The following is a 17,579-nucleotide window of genomic DNA, read 5'->3' on the forward strand; positions in this document are numbered from 1 at the left end:
ACAATCATAATTTGATGTTAAGAAGAATGGCAGAAGACAGCACCAATGAAATATGTTGAAAAATGATTCAGACATGATCTGAAATAGAATATGCTTTTCTTTTTTAGCAATTTGTTTATTTATTTATTTGTTTGTTTATTTTGGGGCCATGTCTGGCAATGCTCAGATGATTTCTGTGCTCAGAAATCTCTCCTGGCAAGCTCGGGAGACTATATGGGATGCCAGGAATCAAACCTGATCCATTCTGGGTCGGCCACATGCAAGGCAAATGTCTTACCTCTGTGCTATCTCTCCAGCCCCAAGAATATTATTTATTAAAAAACAAGCTAAAATGATTTAATGTAATCCCAAAGCCTAGGAATTTATCATTAGTGGCCCTGTAGAAGATGATATAATTAATCTCTTTCAAAAGGAAAAATTTTAGATTTGATGTTTAGGCTGGTTCTGATATAATTTGTGTCCTCAGATTACCATCATAGCCAAGCTCTTTGTTACACTCCTATATAACCATCAAATGTACTTGGGATATGGATTAGCATTTCATCAAAATTTTCTTACAAGCTGTTCATGAGCCAAAATAAATAAAAGGTCTCCTATGAAAATAGAAATTTCTGGAAACTTAAAGTCTTATTCAGCATATGGTGAATATTATTTTCTTTCAGTGCAAAGTTGACTGACCAGCATGAAAGAATTCTAGATTTAGTAGGATTTATTGAGAGATATTTCAGAAAAGGAAGCCAGGCCTTCTGGTTCATAATGTAAGGCATAAATGACGAGACACATTGTAATTTTAGGTCTAAAGCATAATCCTGGTTGTATCATAAAACTGTATGAAGTCAGGGCACACTGGGGAATTCTGTTAAATAAAATTACTCAAGATTTCTTAAAGGACAAGGTGATCCTATACTGTTTTAAAAGTAGTGACCATCTAGCATGTATACTATAGTATTTGTGATACTAAAGAAACTTTGGGGTTATTTAAATAAATTACCACCTAATAGCTAAGCAAGCTATGAATTGAAAATAGAAGGGCTGAGCTTTAATAGAAAGGAGTACATATAAAGAACAAACAAAATAATGAATGCATGACTGGGGAGTTGTCTTGGTGGAAGAAGAGCACTTGCCTTACATGTAGATGGCCTGAGTTCAGTCTCAAGCAACATAACGTCACTTGAGCACAGCTGAGAGTTATCCCCAAGCACTGATGGGAAAGGTCCTAAAACCAAAACAACAAATGAAAACATTATGTACAAAGACTATGAACTGGAGTCAGATCAATAGCACTATGTTAGGGGTTTGCCTTGCATGCTGCTGACTTGGGATGGACCCAGGCTCAATCCCCAGCATCCCATATTTCAGGAGCAGTTTCTGAGCAAAGGACCACCTGAGCGCCACTGAGTGAGGCCCACCCCCCTTCAGAAAAAAGAAAAAAAACACTGACCAAAAAATTTCACTGTTGCTGGTTATCATAACTTTAAAAATTTTATGAAATTGTTGCCCACAGAACTAGAAATATATACTTTGCCAAACTGATGTCAGTGGAAAATACTTAAATATGGCATAGTTGAAATTTTTTTGTCCTAAAACAGCATAAGTGAGTGAGTGTATGTGTTTGATTATGAATGAGTAGATGGATGAATAAAAACACATATTACAAATGCATTGATATTTTATTTAGCTTTGATAATAAAATAATATTCATAGCAACCTAGGAATCCTTTGTCCAATATAAATATATGCTATGAAAATTATAATTTTTCTTCTGCTCTTCACTTTTGTTAGCAATTTTAAATCCACAGACATTAAAAAGGAATTGAATTATAATAGGAAGTTATAGAAAATAAGTGGTTATAGAATAAGAATAATAGCACATTTGGCACTGTATGCATTTATGTTTTATATAAATTTAGATATAGACTATGATAACAAGCATTCATGGAATCTAAACATGAGTAAAACAATAAAACTTCACCACAAATGATTAATAGACCATCTCATGAATTAAACATCAGACTCCTGGAACTCAAAAGATATTTTAGCTCTTTATCAAATGGGAAGTTGACTCAACAGTTAATCAAATGAGCCTTTCCCATATGCTCATTGCAGGGATCTAAAGATAGACAATTTTATACATAGGAACTTTAGGAAAGATGAGATGTCTACAGCGGAAAATCAAATGTTGCTTTATGGTGTTTATGTTCTCTATTTTCCCAGTCTTTTCTTAGAAAAATTTTTGTTGTTGTTTGGGCCATATTTGACTATGCTCAGGGTTACTCCTGGCTCTGCACTCAGGAATTATGTTTGACAGTGCACCCTGGACCTTATGGGATGCTGGGGATTGAACCCAGTCAGCTGTATACAAAATACATACATTTTATGTATGTAAAAGCTTAAAAGAAAAGTAAAAGTAAAATAAAAGTTAAAAATAAAAACAACTAAAAAACCCCAAAATACATAGTTTCTTTTCTAAATCTTTCATCTGCTTAGTTCAGTGTGCCGACTACAGGATGTTTGGCAGTTACCTTGCCAAAAGACTGGGTAAAGACTCAGTCAAGCATTTCTATTAGGTCAGAGGTACTTAGTGTGACATACATAACTGGAGTAGTAGTGCTATCTTAGTCCATGATGCCTTAGATGTCTTAGAAACATTAAAACAAACAAGCAAGCAAAAACCTAACAGGCTGGTCTTCATTCTCTTATCATTCAACAAGTAGCAACCAATTAAGAAAAACTAAATAACAGTTTCCTGATTTTATTTCTAATGACTTTTTTTTTTTTGGTGACCCCGACGTGATTTGAACACCTAATGACTTTATTTATTTTATTGTTTTGGTTTTGGAATGAAGCTTAGGAGTTAACTCCTAACTTTGTATTCAATAATTAATCCTAGCAATCTCCAAGGATACCATAGGGGATGCCAGGATTAAACCGGGTTGGCTGCATGCAACATACCTGCTACTGTACTATATAGCTCTGACCTGTCTTAATGACTTCTTATCATATATCTTCCCCACTCCTACTCTCTCTCCCTCTTTCTCCAGCCTCCCATCTTCTTTACTGACATGTGGTTGACATTTAAAATTGGTATATATTTCATGTGTAAAATCATATTTCACACATATAAATGAGTTTGAAAATTAGAACATACCTCCAAAATTCTCAGTACCATGAAGAAGTTATGCCATATGCGCATCTAAAGCCATGTCCATGATTTCTTTTAGTTTCCTTTCACCTCCTATTATTTAATTTGTTGGAATGGCAAGAATACTTCCCTCTTAGCAAGATCTTATCCTCTTAGCAAGATTTAAGCCTGTAATAAATAGAGTATTATAGCCATAGTCACTGTGGTCTGTGGCATTTCTCCCTAGCCTGCAGCCGTTGTCATCCTATTCAGTGTAAACTGCTGCATTTAAAAGTGAGAACACATCCTTGCTTGGTGCTGCCACCCTCTCTGTCATTCTCTCTTTTAGCCTGCCACCAACTTGTTCCTTAGCTATGCAGGCTTATTAGGCTCTAAGAGTCCTAGTCTATGCTGGTTTCCATGCACATCTTCTTTCCATATCATACATATTTATCAACAAGTGCTGTATGTCACTGACTATGCTAGGTGCTTCTGTAAAAATAATATTTAAATTTTCTTTTATTATTTTTATTACCATTTTTGTTGTTGAATTCTGGGCTATACCCTGTGATGCTCAGGGCTTACTCTTAGTTCTGAGCTCAGTGATCACTCCTGGTGAGGCTTGGGGTGTCTTATGGAATGTCAGAGAGTGAACCTCGATCAACTGCATGCAAGGCAAGTTGTGCTATACTATCTGTCCAACCCATACCAAATGATATTTTCTAATTGACAATCTCAATCTGAAAAATTGATGTTTGAATATATGTCTGGTTCTCACCCCTCCCACATCCACCACTAAACTTTATAAGGTTAGGTTAGAAACAATTTTATTTTTAAAAAGTAGATGACTTGAAATTATTTGAGTTGTCATATTGACAATTTTGATTGGGGCCACATCTGATGTTGTGGAGGTATGTTTTGGGGTAACACCCTTGGTAGTGCTTATGGGGTCATATGCACATCAGCCTTTGAACCATTTCACTGGTTTAGGAGTACACAGTTTTAGACATCAGTATATTTTTTTTACCTTAATAAGAGGTGTTTGCAGTTAGAAAGAAAAGGAAAAATAGGGTATTAATAACTAGTAAGACACAGCTCATTTTGAATTTAGGTATTTTTAAGCTATTGAACACAGTTTGGTCCATAGCTAAAATGTATCATTAGCACAGTACTTAATATTTGTATGTTGGAATATATGACTCATTTATTCAGTGAATTTATATTAGTATCGTAGATAAGTTAAGAATGAATGAAAATGGAGCCAAAGGGATAGTATAGGGATTAAGTCACTTGCCTTGTATTTGGCTGACTCTAGATTCTAATCCTGGCACTACATGTGGTGACCTACGCACTGTAGGAGTGATCTTTGAGCACAGAGCCAGGAGTAAACCCCAAGCACATTTGATGTCCCAACTGTCAGCTCCTTCAAAAATTGTGAAAACATGGGAATTTTCTGGTTGGAACTTTTTTGTTGGGGGAAATAGTTTGAGTGCTTTGAATATTCTGCAGTACCCATTCTAAAAATACAAATTAGTGTATAAAATTAAAGGATATGAAATATTTCTCTGGGATTTGTATATAAAGAAATATAATTTTTCTTTTAATATTTAACAGTTAAAACATTTATTTCATATGGGTTTGTCCTCTTTCTCCAACTATGGTCAAATTTAAATCCTTCTCTTTTGACACTAAAGTTTATATTTATAAACAACCAATTTTCAGCACTTTATTAAAATATTCTTTTTCCTTCTCACTGCAAGGTTTCGGCCTCATCAGGATGCAGACCCTGAAAAGCCACGTGTTGCTGCTTTAATTGATAGGCTCATTGCCTTTAAAAATAATGACCATGGAGCTTGGATCAGAGGAGGGGACATCATTGTGCAGAATTCAGCGTGAGTATTCATTCTCCACAAGGCTGCTGCTTTAAGGCATGGCAGTGTTCAGTTTAATGCTATTGACCAAAGAAACCAGTATACTGAAAGTTCAGTGATGATTTGAGATCAAATTATTATTATTGTTGTTATTATTATTATTATTAAGGACTCACTTTGAGGAAGCATTGCAGGATTAACAGACTGTAAGTATCTGCTGCTTTTATTGGAGCTGACTTTGTCTGGTAACAGGAGAGTTTGTTTGATGAGATTAACAGAAATTGGGAAGTTTACTTTATAAAGCAAGCATGGTCTATGCCAGAGAGCTAAATAAAGATGTTAAAACGACTTGGATTTTCCCCTTCTCTTGGACATGCAAAGTTCTCCTGATTCTCTGTTGTTGCCATACAAAACAGTTGTGAATTCCACCTTATAAAATCTGTTGACTTATGCCTTATCCTGACCTAAGGCAGTAAGGCAGCTCGCTTGTTTTCCATTTCTTTAATGTTAGATGATGTCTGGTTACTGTCAAGCTAAGGTTTGGTGTTAGTGAAAGTGTCTCAAAAAACTTACTTTTTCTTTCTGGTAATACCATTAGTTTGTTAGCATTTTATGAAGAGACACTGTATAAATACATCTGTATAAATAGCTTCAATATTAGTGCTATGCAGCTTGGAAGACAATGTCTTGTTCTAATTAGTTTTAGACATAATTGTAAAAACAGGACCTGGAGAGATTGGTTAAGTGTGAGTCCATGCTCAGCATACTTAAGAGAGAACCTGGGACCAGCGCGACAGTGCAGCAGTAGAGCATTTGCCTTGCATGTGGCTAACCCATGACGGATCTTGGTTTGATCCCTGGCGTCCCATATGGTCCCACAAGCCAGGAGTGATTTCTGAGCGCATAGCCAGGAGTAACCCCTGAGTGTCACCGGGTATGGCCCAGAAATGAGAGAGAGAGAGAGAGAGAGAGAGAGAGAGAGAGAGAGAGAGAGAGAGAGAGAGAGAGAGAGAGAGAGAGAGAGAGAGAGAGAGAGAGAGAGAGAGAGAGTGTTCCTATGTTTGAGTGTCACCGGGTATGGCCCAGAAATGAGAGAGAGAGAGAGAGAGAGAGAGAGAGAGAGAGAGAGAGAGAGTTCCTATGTTTGAACCTTAGCACACTAATCTCCATGTGGTGATTGCTGACCATTGTACCACCGGCCTGCACTGCCTACAGTATCATGAACTATTTCAGCACCCCAAGAAATGGCTTCTTTAGAAAGAATTATCAAGGGACTAGAGTGATAGTCTAGTGGGTAGGGCATTTGCCATGCAAATCAACTTGGGTTCGACCCTGTGCAGTCAGGAGTAATTCATGAGCACTTCTGGTGTGACCCAAAAACAAAAACAAAGGATTACCAAGGCAGGGAGATAGTACATAGGGGTTAGGGTTGATGTCTTGAACTACCCTGCAGGTGTTTGATCTTTGCTACACAAAGCCACAAGGCCATGGTTGCATGTGGCTTTGGAAGCCTCTGAACACTGCTGGGCAACAGCATATCCTTGGGTTCTAGCACTAAACAGGTGGTCAGATTATTGCTGCTAGTGATAACCAGTTCCCCTGAGCACTGCTTGGGAATCTTCCCTCATTCAGAAGTTATTGAAATGATTATAACAATACTATTTAGAGGTTGTTTCATGTTTTGTTTTAGTTTGATCTTGGGCCATGCTCAGGAGCTACTCTTTGTTCTGTACCTGAGGGTGTGTGTGGGGGTCACACCTAATCATCCTTGAGTGGAGGGATATGCTATGATAGGGATCAAATGCTGGCTTCTTAAATGCAGAGCATGTGCTCAGCACTTCCAGCACACTCTCTCTCTCTCTCTCTCTCTCTCTCTCTCTCTCTCTCTCTCTCTCTCTCAATGATCCTGTCAGTAATACTTGTTTGTTGCTTATATGCCAAGCACTATTCTAAGTAGTCATAATTAATGAGTATGTTAATGCTTTTGAATATACCAGAAGGAAGGTTACATTATTATTTCAACTTTTTTTTTTTTTTTTTGCTTTTTCTTGGGGCTACTCTTGATGGTGCTCAGGTGTTACTTTTGGCTGTGTATCCAAATGTCACTCCTGATACTCAGGGAATCATGTGATGAAAGCAATCGAATCTAGCTTCTGGGAGGCAAAGCGTGTGCTTCAGTCCATTGAGCTCTCTCTGGTTCTATTTTAGCTTTACTGTGGGAAAGCTGAGGTACAGAGAGGGTATGTAATTTGCCAAAGATCACATGGCAAGGCTGAGATTTGAAACCTGTCTCTTTGCTATGTGCTCTATACATTGTAATATTACAATATTTCATGTTTTGTCAAACAATGTTTGTGTTCGTCAGAGAATAGATATTATTGGAAGCTCTTGGATTTCATGGAAGTTGAATGTTGGAAGAATTAGCTCTCATTATATGATAAGATCTATAAATTTGTCTACTCATTTTCTTGTTGCTTACAGATTCGCAGACAATGGAATTGGACTGACCTTTGCCAGGTTTGTAATTGCTTACAAAATTCTGATCTGATGCAGTGGTCCTCAAACTATGTGGCCCGCGGGCCACATATCATATTTGTATCTGTTTTGTTTCTTCATTGCAAAATAAGATATATGTAGTATGCATAAGCTTTCGTTCATAAGTTTTGTTTTTACTATAGTTAGACCCTCCAATGGTCTGAGGGACAGTGAACTGACCCCCTGTTTAAAAAGCTTGACTACCCCTGAAAGTAAGGTGAACTCTTCCTTGACTTTAGTTTTGGTAATACAATATAATGTCATATTATTTATATAAAATACAATGTTAATATCATTGTAAGAAAAATTAAGTTAGGGCCCGGAAGGATAGCACAGTGGCATTTGCCTTGCAAGCAGTCAACCCAGGACCAAAGGTGGTTGGTTCGAATCCCGGTGTCCCATATGGTCCCCTGTGCCTGCCAGGAGCTATTTCCTGAGCAGACAGCCAGGAGTAACCCCTGAGCACCGCCAGGTGTGGCCCAAAAAAACAAAAAAACAACAACAACAAAAAAAGAAAAATTAAGTTAAACATACTGATTAATTGAATTTATACCAAAGTAGTATGTTAATATTGTTGGATTGCCCAGCAGGGTAGACACATTATGATTTTTGCTAAGAAGAAAACACTTGAACTTTAGTTTTATTGTGATTTATTTTTACAGCATCAGGGACTCATGCAGGACATATTACACAGCGTTGTAGGGAAGGAATCCCATACATTGATGTGTGGTGCTGCTTGCAACTGAATTCTTAGCTTCATATGAGTGAGGCATGTACTTTACCATGAGTTACTCTTTTATGTTCCCAGTATTTAGACTAAACTTCTAGACGAAAGATCTTAAACAAAAATAGAAGAAAAACCTAAGAAAAGTTGGGAGATTAAATATTTTCTTAGTAGCTACTCTTAACTTTGCATTGTTTTCTAAAAGCTGAGCTTTTTGTGCTATAGTTTTCTCTCCAAAGCCAGTTCATTCTTATTATCTTTTTGTTGTTTGGGCTATACCTGGCAGATTGCAGTGGTTACTCCTGGCTCTGTGCAAGGCAAATGCCTTTCCTGCAGTGCTATCACTCCAAACACCGACCCCTGTTATCTTAAAGATACTTGTCATTAGATTAAAGCCTGGACATATTTGCTATGTGACCTCTTCTTTGAAATATCATTGCATACAGCAATAGTAACAAAATAGTTCATTGTTGCTGCTATATTTCACTTCTTTGTATGAACATCAAAAATCATTTATTTATAAGAGCATGCTCATAGTTTGAAGACACTTTCTGATGACTTGAAAAGGTGCAATAGAAATTGTTAATGTTGCGTGCTCGCTTCGGCAGCACATATACTAAAATTGGAAAGATACAGAGAAGATTAGCATGGCCCCTGCGCAAGGATGACATGCAAATTCGTGAAGCATTCCATATTTAAAAAAAAATTGTTAATGTTGCTTAAAATATTTATACTTTTAGATGTATTGGTTACCTTTATTTTGCCATGCTAGTGATCCTTTGTGTTTTCACAGTGATGGAAGCTTCCCAAGTGATGAAGGTTCCAGCCAGGAAGTGTCTGAATCACTCTTTGTAGGGGAGAGCAGAAATTACGGCTTTCATGGTGGCCAGAACAAGTATGTAGGCACTGGGGGTGTAGACCAGAAATCTCGGACATTACCCAGGAATAGGTAAGCATTGCTTTAGTAGTGGATTGTTACATTTCAATAATAAACGAAAGCCTCACCCTAGTTGTGGTTTCTGAGTAATCCTGGACTAGTGTGTGTATTAGTTTATTATTATTGGATGATCACTGCTATGAATTATAGCACTGTGACCATATTCTTACTATTATCATTCTATTGTCTATATTAGTTTCTGGAATTCTGAAACTTTATTACATACTTAGTAGATTTTGTTAATCAGTTTTCAAATGAAGGGCATGATCTTGTTTCTTATTCTTTTGCAAGAAATATAAAGTATTTTTAATACATAGAAGCTGGTGATTTTTCCTCCCCTCTTCTTCAGCCACAAAAAGTTGACAAGCAATAAACTAAAATATTAGATCCTTTCTTCTTGATTTATGAGGTTGACTTTCGGGAAAAAGGAAATGACCTATTGAAAAGAGTTTGAGAAAGTAAATTGATTGAAGGAAGTCAAAGATCTATACATAACCCTGACCTTATAATGAAAAGTGTCTCAGACATTGAAGAGGGAGAAGATTTGGGTCATATTTTTTATCATAATCATAGAATTATTAAAGTAGAAAGAACTATTAAATAATTATTAAAGTAGAAAGAATAGTAGGAAACTATTATATAATAAATTCATGCCTTTTTTTAAGATAGTTTAGAATTTTCATTTTATTTATGAGAAAGAAAACCAGGTAGAAAAGAGATAAAACCCCCCAAACCAGTGTTCTTCATCAAAATTTAATATGTTTTGTTTTGGGGCCACACATAGCTGTGTTCAGGGATCACTAATGGCAGGGTTTGGGGTACTATATGGGGTCCTGAGGATTGAACCCAGCTCTGTCTTGTACAAGGCTATACTCTGTTACCCATGACTAAAATCTTTTAGTATCTCAAGCTGTGACTTGATGTGGAGCTAGGACAGTTTAGGGGATGGGGCAACTGTACTGTTAGATTTGAAGGACAAAGAATATGGGAGAGGACTTGAACTTATGTCAAAGACTACCTAAATTTGGCTCCTGTGTTATTTGTAGCTTCATAATTTTCTGTGCCCTCTTAGATCAGAGAAAAATACTAGAAAAGGCATGTCATAAATTTTCAGTATTAACATTAATTAAAAGTTTGGGGTTGGAACAATATATCACAGATTGTAGGACATTTGCCTTGTAAGTGACCAACCTAGATTTGATCTTTGGCATCCCATATGGTCCCACAAGCCTACCAGGAGTAATTTTGGAGTGCAGAGTCCCTGAGTGCCCCCCCCCCCCCAAAAAAAAAGCTTATGTTGCCAGAGGTCCTGTTCTCAGTTCTAATTGTTCTGATTGTTTAGTCTTCACAAAGTCAGTGGTGTAGAAACTTGTCATCCTTTGGTTTTATAAACGGAGTAATCTTGTAAAAGTTGCCAAGGAATGATTTAAACACTTGAGTTTTATTTCAATGCCATCCTATGGAGCAGTAAGCTATTGATGCTTCTTGAGAAATGGAGATATGCTGAAGTATGGATTGCAGTATGCTATTGGCCAGATCAGTTGGCAAATCCAATTTTTATTTTACTGAATTTTAAAGTAGCTTTTCCTATACATCCATTGCAGACATATATTAAGATAACACAAACTTTTAATCAGGGTATTATCTTATTAGCACTGCGTAAACCACTGCCAAATTGTAAACATTGGTTAATTGCTATAGAAATCCTTCACAATACCCATTGAAGAATTTAATGAGAAACCTAAGACATCCAGGATATTATGGGTCTTGTACATTAGTTATTGTTAATAACACATAATTAAGAGTTTATTTGAATGGTAAAAGAGGACAGTGGATTAAATTGTTTGAATAGACAAGAAGAAAAATGAATAAGATTTATTACTTAATCCTGAGAGCCCATTTGACACAGAGTAATGCTTGAGAACTTACATTTTATCTGTTTAAGAGTGTATTCTTTCATTTTATTATTGTTACTTGATGACTTGAATATGTTTTTTTTATTTTAATTTTATTCTAATGTTAGAGAATTTGGAACCAACATGAAGTTTTATATGAGTTATTAAATAAAATCTTCACAAAATTAATTGTAAGACTGCAAACTCCCCTCTTAGAAAAAAACACATCTCTCCTAGCCAGTATATTGTATTACTTCATCTTAGTGTCCCATACAACTTTAGCCTGAAATTTTTCAGTTTGCCTTTCCCACTTTGGTATATGTTTCCTTGGGTCAAAATCTTGTCTCAGTTGCCTGCATCATAGACTTGTGTTCAATGTGTGTAGGATGCTCAATAGAACCCATGAAGCAAATACTTTATTTTTTAAATAATGCTAATGTGAACATTTGTTTTTTCATTTCTGTGGATCAGGAAAATTTAAGTACAGCTTAAATAAGGGTCTTGGGCTCAAGGATTTGTATGATTAGGAAGATAATAAAGTGGGAAAAGTAATGGGGAATAATGCCTTGAATGCAGTCGACCTGGGTTCATTCACCAGCATCCCATATGTTTACTGAGTACAGTACCAGAAGTAACCCCTGAGCACTGCTTTGAGTGTGCCCCCCAAAAGAGTATTTTATGATGTTGTAATAATCTCATAAAGTTAACATCTCACCCCAATATGAAGCAAATACTGAAGTGTGTAACTTCCTTTGCTCCTGCCCTTTACTGGGAGAGATTTCCGGCCAGCAGCTTTCTCTCAACCAGGACAGAAGGCAGAAGGCAGATACAAATTATTCGCAAGTGTTAAGCTCTTTTGTGAACACCTAAAAAATTAAGCTGTAGAAATTAGTAGAATGGTTCCTGGTGACGTAAGCCAGTCAAGAGGTTTATTGAGGGAGAGAGCAAGGCTTTTATGCCCTGCTTCAGTGGGAGGAGCAGCAACATAGGATTGAAACTTAAACCAATCAGATTTGTACAGGTACAACGATTTTAATCAATGGGAGCAAAAACACATTTTGATGGCGGGAAGGATAAAGAGGAACCTGGCAGGATGGGGGGAGGGGAAGCAAATCCTTAAACAAATAGTTAATAGATCTTTCTTTTGTGCAAGCAATAAGGATTACAGTTTAAACCTTACAAAAACCTATCTATAATTACGTTTTTGAGAGCAGTTACAAAAACAGGTTCCATGGAAAGGTTAAGGAATCTGGTTTAAGCCAGATTCTGTGTGCCGGGCTAAATTTATTTGCAGAGTTTCTTTTTGGCTCGGGGCTAAGCAAACTTATGGCTTGAATCAGGCAGCGGTGAAAAATTCATTCAGAGTTCCATTGAATATGTGGGTGTACGGTCGCCCACAGAAGTGAAGTGTTGTTTAGGTGATGGGTCCCTGAGAATTAAACTTAATCTTGTATTTCAACAGGACATTTCCAATTAGAGGCTTCCAGATTTATGATGGACCCATTCATCTTACTAGATGCACTTTCAAAAAATACGTTCCTACTCCAGATAGGTATACCAGTGCTATTGGCTTTCTCATGAAGAATTCTTGGCAAATGACCCCCAGGAATAACATTTCCCTTGTGAAATTTGGTCCACATGTAAGTATGTTGTTATGGTTCTTACAAAGTAGTTGTGATAGGAGAGGGATAGACTACTTTCCCCAATAGAAATGAAGAATCTCCAAAGCATCTTTATTGTCAGCCAGAAGTACCCACAAGAGCAGCTTGAGCTTGATTCCATGTTCTCTGTGATGTTGAACTCATGTGAAAATGGAAGTACCAGGCACCTAAGGCTCTTTGTTATTCATGCCAAGTGTTATCTTGACTATTCTGGCTTTAAAGAAAGAACAAATTAGTTCAAGTGACCTCATGAAGATTGTGGTTTTATTGAGTGCCAACAGGACATAGGATTTGGGAAAATTCACTGTAATAACTCACAGAGAGATTTGGTTTACTTGGTCTATGATTTGGGAGTGAGGTTGTTCCTCTGTAAAACAGGAGATAAAAGATACAGATGGGGCTATTTCTAGGTAGTTTTTTTCAACAACACCCCAGGGCAAGAAAGCAAGAAAGCAGTAGGAGTATATCTCTGGAACTTGGAAAATATAATAATTTACCATTGATCAACATCTGTAAATGGATTCTAAAACATGTCACCTGTATCCTGCTTTGTCACTCAGTTCTTTGCACTCATTATTAAATAATAAAAGAATATCCTAAATTCATGAAAATTACTAAGCTGGGCTTGATTCATGTGAAGAAAGAGAAAATTAACTTACATATTTGAGTGATTCTAGTGGTTACACTAGTTTTCCAGCCACAGAGAAGGCAATATTTAAATTATATCATTATAGATTTTTTTATCTGTTCCCATGTTTTGGTGGAGTGAAATCATGTGAACAGATAACTAAGCATTTGTTTTGAAAAACAGCAACAAGATAGAATTGAGGTGTGATTTGCATACAGAAAAATATGCCAATTTTTGGTATACTGATTCTAATTTTTTAAAATATATATATAAAATCATTAAACACCACCAGAATTACTAGCATGATTGTAGTTGGTTTTCAATCATAATTTTTATTAAATATATATAACTGCAGAATCCCCTTTCCCATGACTCTGGGTTTTATGAATACAGATTGGTTTTGTTTAAAGAGCAGATTTGAGTTTTTATGTATGTGAGGGGAAATATTATATTAGTCATTTGTCTTTGGGATTTAATTTTTGTTTTGAGGACATACTCAGCAGTGCTTAAAGTTCCTCAAAGCTCAGTGATTGGGAATTGCTGGTGGTGGTGCTTACAGAACCACACAATGTGAAGGATTGGGCCTCTCACTTGCAGAGATTACTCAGTCAGTTGAGCTATTGCTATTTCTCTCTTCTCTCTCTCTCTCTCTCTCTCTCTCTCTCTCTCTCTCTCTCTCTCTCTCTCTCTCTCTCTCTCTCCTCTCTCTCTCTCTCGTCTACTCAATTAAAATGGCAGTTCTGGCAGGCAGCTTGCTCTCCATATGAGGTAGAAGACTGCCAGACTACACATGTTTCACTCTCAGCTTGGTTTGGATTATTTTATTCATAACCCTTTCAGACTCATTCACATGGGGTTTGAGATACAGTGTGTAGGGTGATTTTACAGTTGGGCTACTCCTGTATCGGTGCTCAGAAATCACTCCTGGCAGGCTCAGGGGACCATATGGGATGCTGGGGATAGAATCCAGGTCAGCTTCGTGCAAGGCAAACACAGGATTCACTCACTCTGCTATCACTCTGGTCCTTCCTCCCTTCTTATTGAAGTTGAGATAACATGGCTGCTATCATTCATATTTATGTCTTTGATGTACAAAGTTATTTCACCTCCCCCCAAATATCCAAAGATCAGCGCCAGAGAGATCATTTAGTGGGTAAGGCCCTTGTTTTCCACACACCAAACCTGGGTTTGATCCTTGGTAATGCCAGACGTGATCATTGAATGCAAAGCCAGGAGTAAGTCCTGAGCACAGCCAGGTGTGGTATCCCCCCTTTTTGTTTGTTTGGAAATACACCTGGCAGTCAGTGCTCAAGGCTTACTTCTGGCTGTGCTTTTGTTCTTTTTGTTTTTGTTTTCTTCTTTGTGCTTTTGTTCTTGCTTTTGTCAAAACAAGCACTTTTGTTCTTGCCACTTAAGAACGTAGGCTAAAAACACATTGTAATGGATGTGCAGAAGGTTCTTCATAGGGGCTCTGACTGAGCTGCCACTGGTTCTAATTAGATATACTGGTTTCTTCTCACTGTTAGGTGTCTCTGAATGTCTTCCTTGGAAAGCCTGGCCCCTGGTTTGAAGACTGTGAGCTGGACGGTGATAAGAACTCCATATTCCATGACATTGATGGCTCTGTGACAGGATACCAGGATGCATATGTGGGACGGATAGACAACTACCTGATTCGCCACCCAAGCTGTATAAATGTGACCAAGTGGAATGCAGTGGTGTGCAGTGGGAGCTATGCCCAGGTAGGCTGGATTCCTTCTCAACATGCAGGCTCCTGCCAGAAGTCGAACTGCTTTGCTTCTGTGAGAAATTTGAATGTGATTAAAATTTTATAGAGCATGACTTTTCTTTAGAAGGAAAAGAAAAAATACTAATTAAATTTTACTTTAAAGCCCTCCCCCAATCCAATTTAGAAAAAGTAACACATTATGTTTTTTTGCCCTGTTTAAATATGGATATTGTGTGAGAGAACCCACATTTTCTTGATGTTGCTGTCCTGCTGAGCTCTGGCTCCTTTACTTTGCCTCCCAAGCAGATCAACTCCTATTTTTGCATTTCTTGAGCCCTGACGTGTATCCAGCACTATTACCTTCATAGTGGGAGCTTCCTGAAACAGAATTCTCCATTGCTCTTCAGACTTTACATTGTAACACAATATAAAATTTCCACCTGCAAACAAAGTCATCTCCTTAGAGTTTATGCTATATTTTAAAATCAAAGATACATCATAACAATGTCATGATGGTATATGCTACATTTGAGGCTGGAGATATAATATAGCAGGGAAGGCACTTTTTTTTTTTTATACAGCTGACCTGTGTTCTGCACCCGAAGTTCTTCTATTCCCAGCACTACATTTTGTCCCCTGCAACCTGCCAAGAGTGAACCCTGAGCACAGCAGAAGTAAGCCTTGAGCACTGACTGCGAGGTGTATTTCCACCTTCCAAGAAAAACACCCAAGCAAACAGCTACAGAAAGGAGGCTATATTCTTTGTCTGGAGAGTTGCCTCAGGGGTAATGGGCACATACGTTGTTCGCACAGTACCCCAAGTTTGATTCCCAGCACATGAGCTCTGCCTCCCATAGTCTTCTTTGTAGCCTTGCGATGGGCCTGAGCCTGAGCATTGAAGCATCTGGCTCAATTGGCCAAGTAGCTCAGTGAGTGTTCCCCTGAGCATAGTTAGGAAACCACCCCAAACCCATTCTCTGCTGCCTCACAAAAAGAATGACAGATTCTTTAATTGAAAAACTGCAACTTAAAGGCTCTTTTGGGCCACATGATGATGCTGGGCTTCTCCTGTGCTCCCAGAGCCTTGTACTGTCCAGACCTATCTCCTGCATGTGAGGAAAGTGAGCATTCTTAAGGACAAGATAAAGCACCTAATAGAAGGTTACAATTGGACAGATTGTTTAGTTCATTTTAATGAAAAGTAAACTTTTTTGTTGAGGAATTTCTACTATCAGCTCCAAAAGAAGAGAAAAAAAAAAATAAAACAGGAAGAAATATTTGTGTAACCTTTGGGAGGGACAGGAAGATTTGATTAGAGTTAAATAAGGAGGAAATGAAAGTGACTCAAATGTGTTATCATTTTCATTTATAATATTTAAACATTTTTTTCAATTTAATTTTTGTTTAGGATCACACCCAGTGGTTCTTAGGGCTTACTTTTGACTCTGCCTTCAGGGATCACATCGGGAGTGGCTTGAGGAGCCTTTTGGGGTGCTGGGGATCAAACCTGAGTCAGTTGTGTACAAGGCAAGTACCCAACTTGCAGTGCTATCTCTCCAGGCACATTCTTTCCATTCTTAGTTAGAATTATCTCCTAAATCAAGCATTCAATATCATAGATTTTATATCTCCCTCATAAGTGGGATATAAAGAACCATAAACATGCCAAAGGCTACAAAAATTGAAAACTTGTTTTTAGTAGAAAGCTTATCATGCCAGAGCAGAATGGGCTGGGGACAGATAAAAAGAGGGGGCACTGAGACAATGATAGAGGTGAGTATGCACTATTGGGAGATGTGGTCCCAGAATGTTTTATGTATGAAACCTGTTATGTAAATACTGTTAGGGGTATATATATATATTTTTTATATGAAACCCTACCCCCAACAATATATTATATATATATGTACATACCATAAGGGGTATATATGTAATATATATATAAATCACAATGTATAAAATAAAAAATAATTGATATGTGTTACACTTAAAAACTATTGAAAGCCATAATGTTTATAGTTTTGGATTTTTATTTATTTATTTATTTATTTATTTATTTAGGTGAAAAACTACACTTGGAGGTAGTTTTCAGGGTTTTCTCATGGTTCTTCATTCAGTGATCAATCCTAGCAGTTCTCAAGGAATCATCTTGGGTACTTGGGATCAAACCTGGATCTGTTGTATGCAAGGCAACCTGGTATACTTTCACACTGGCTACATTATTTATGGTTTTGAGGTACAAAGTTTCTCTTCTGTCTAAAAGCCTCTACCAAAGTACCCAAGGCCATCTACTACTACTCTGTATTTCTCTATCTCTTCCTTCTCCTTCCTCGTTACAATTCTTTAAACCAGTGTTGCTTACATTTAAAAAAAAAGGCCATTAGACCTTTTGTAGTTATAAGTTTAGTTAAATTCCCATTAGCTTTTATTTTTTTACTATTGTAAATAGTTCTTTTTTATTGTTATTTATTTTTAATA

The 17,579-nt window shown here is 37.2% G+C and overlaps 1 protein-coding gene and 1 non-coding gene across 3 annotated transcripts in view; both read left to right on the forward strand.

Annotated features, from left to right (window-relative positions):
- The window catches only part of CEMIP2 (cell migration inducing hyaluronidase 2), an 89,090-nt gene that overhangs the window by 52,037 nt on the left and 19,474 nt on the right, over positions 1-17,579 (forward strand). For both annotated transcript variants that reach the window (XM_049770923.1, XM_049770924.1), the window contains exons 13-17: positions 4,882-5,013; positions 7,474-7,509; positions 9,045-9,200; positions 12,546-12,723; positions 14,899-15,114. In XM_049770923.1, coding sequence (XP_049626880.1) covers positions 4,882-5,013; positions 7,474-7,509; positions 9,045-9,200; positions 12,546-12,723; positions 14,899-15,114 — 718 coding nt within the window. The remainder of the gene's footprint in view (positions 1-4,881; positions 5,014-7,473; positions 7,510-9,044; positions 9,201-12,545; positions 12,724-14,898; positions 15,115-17,579) is intronic.
- LOC126005623 (U6 spliceosomal RNA) lies at positions 8,844-8,950 on the forward strand. The gene has a single exon (XR_007494667.1). It is a non-coding gene; the product is annotated as a U6 spliceosomal RNA (small nuclear RNA).

This window comes from Suncus etruscus, chromosome 3 (assembly GCF_024139225.1).
Source record: "Suncus etruscus isolate mSunEtr1 chromosome 3, mSunEtr1.pri.cur, whole genome shotgun sequence".
NCBI classification, from domain to species: Eukaryota; Metazoa; Chordata; class Mammalia; order Eulipotyphla; family Soricidae; genus Suncus; species Suncus etruscus.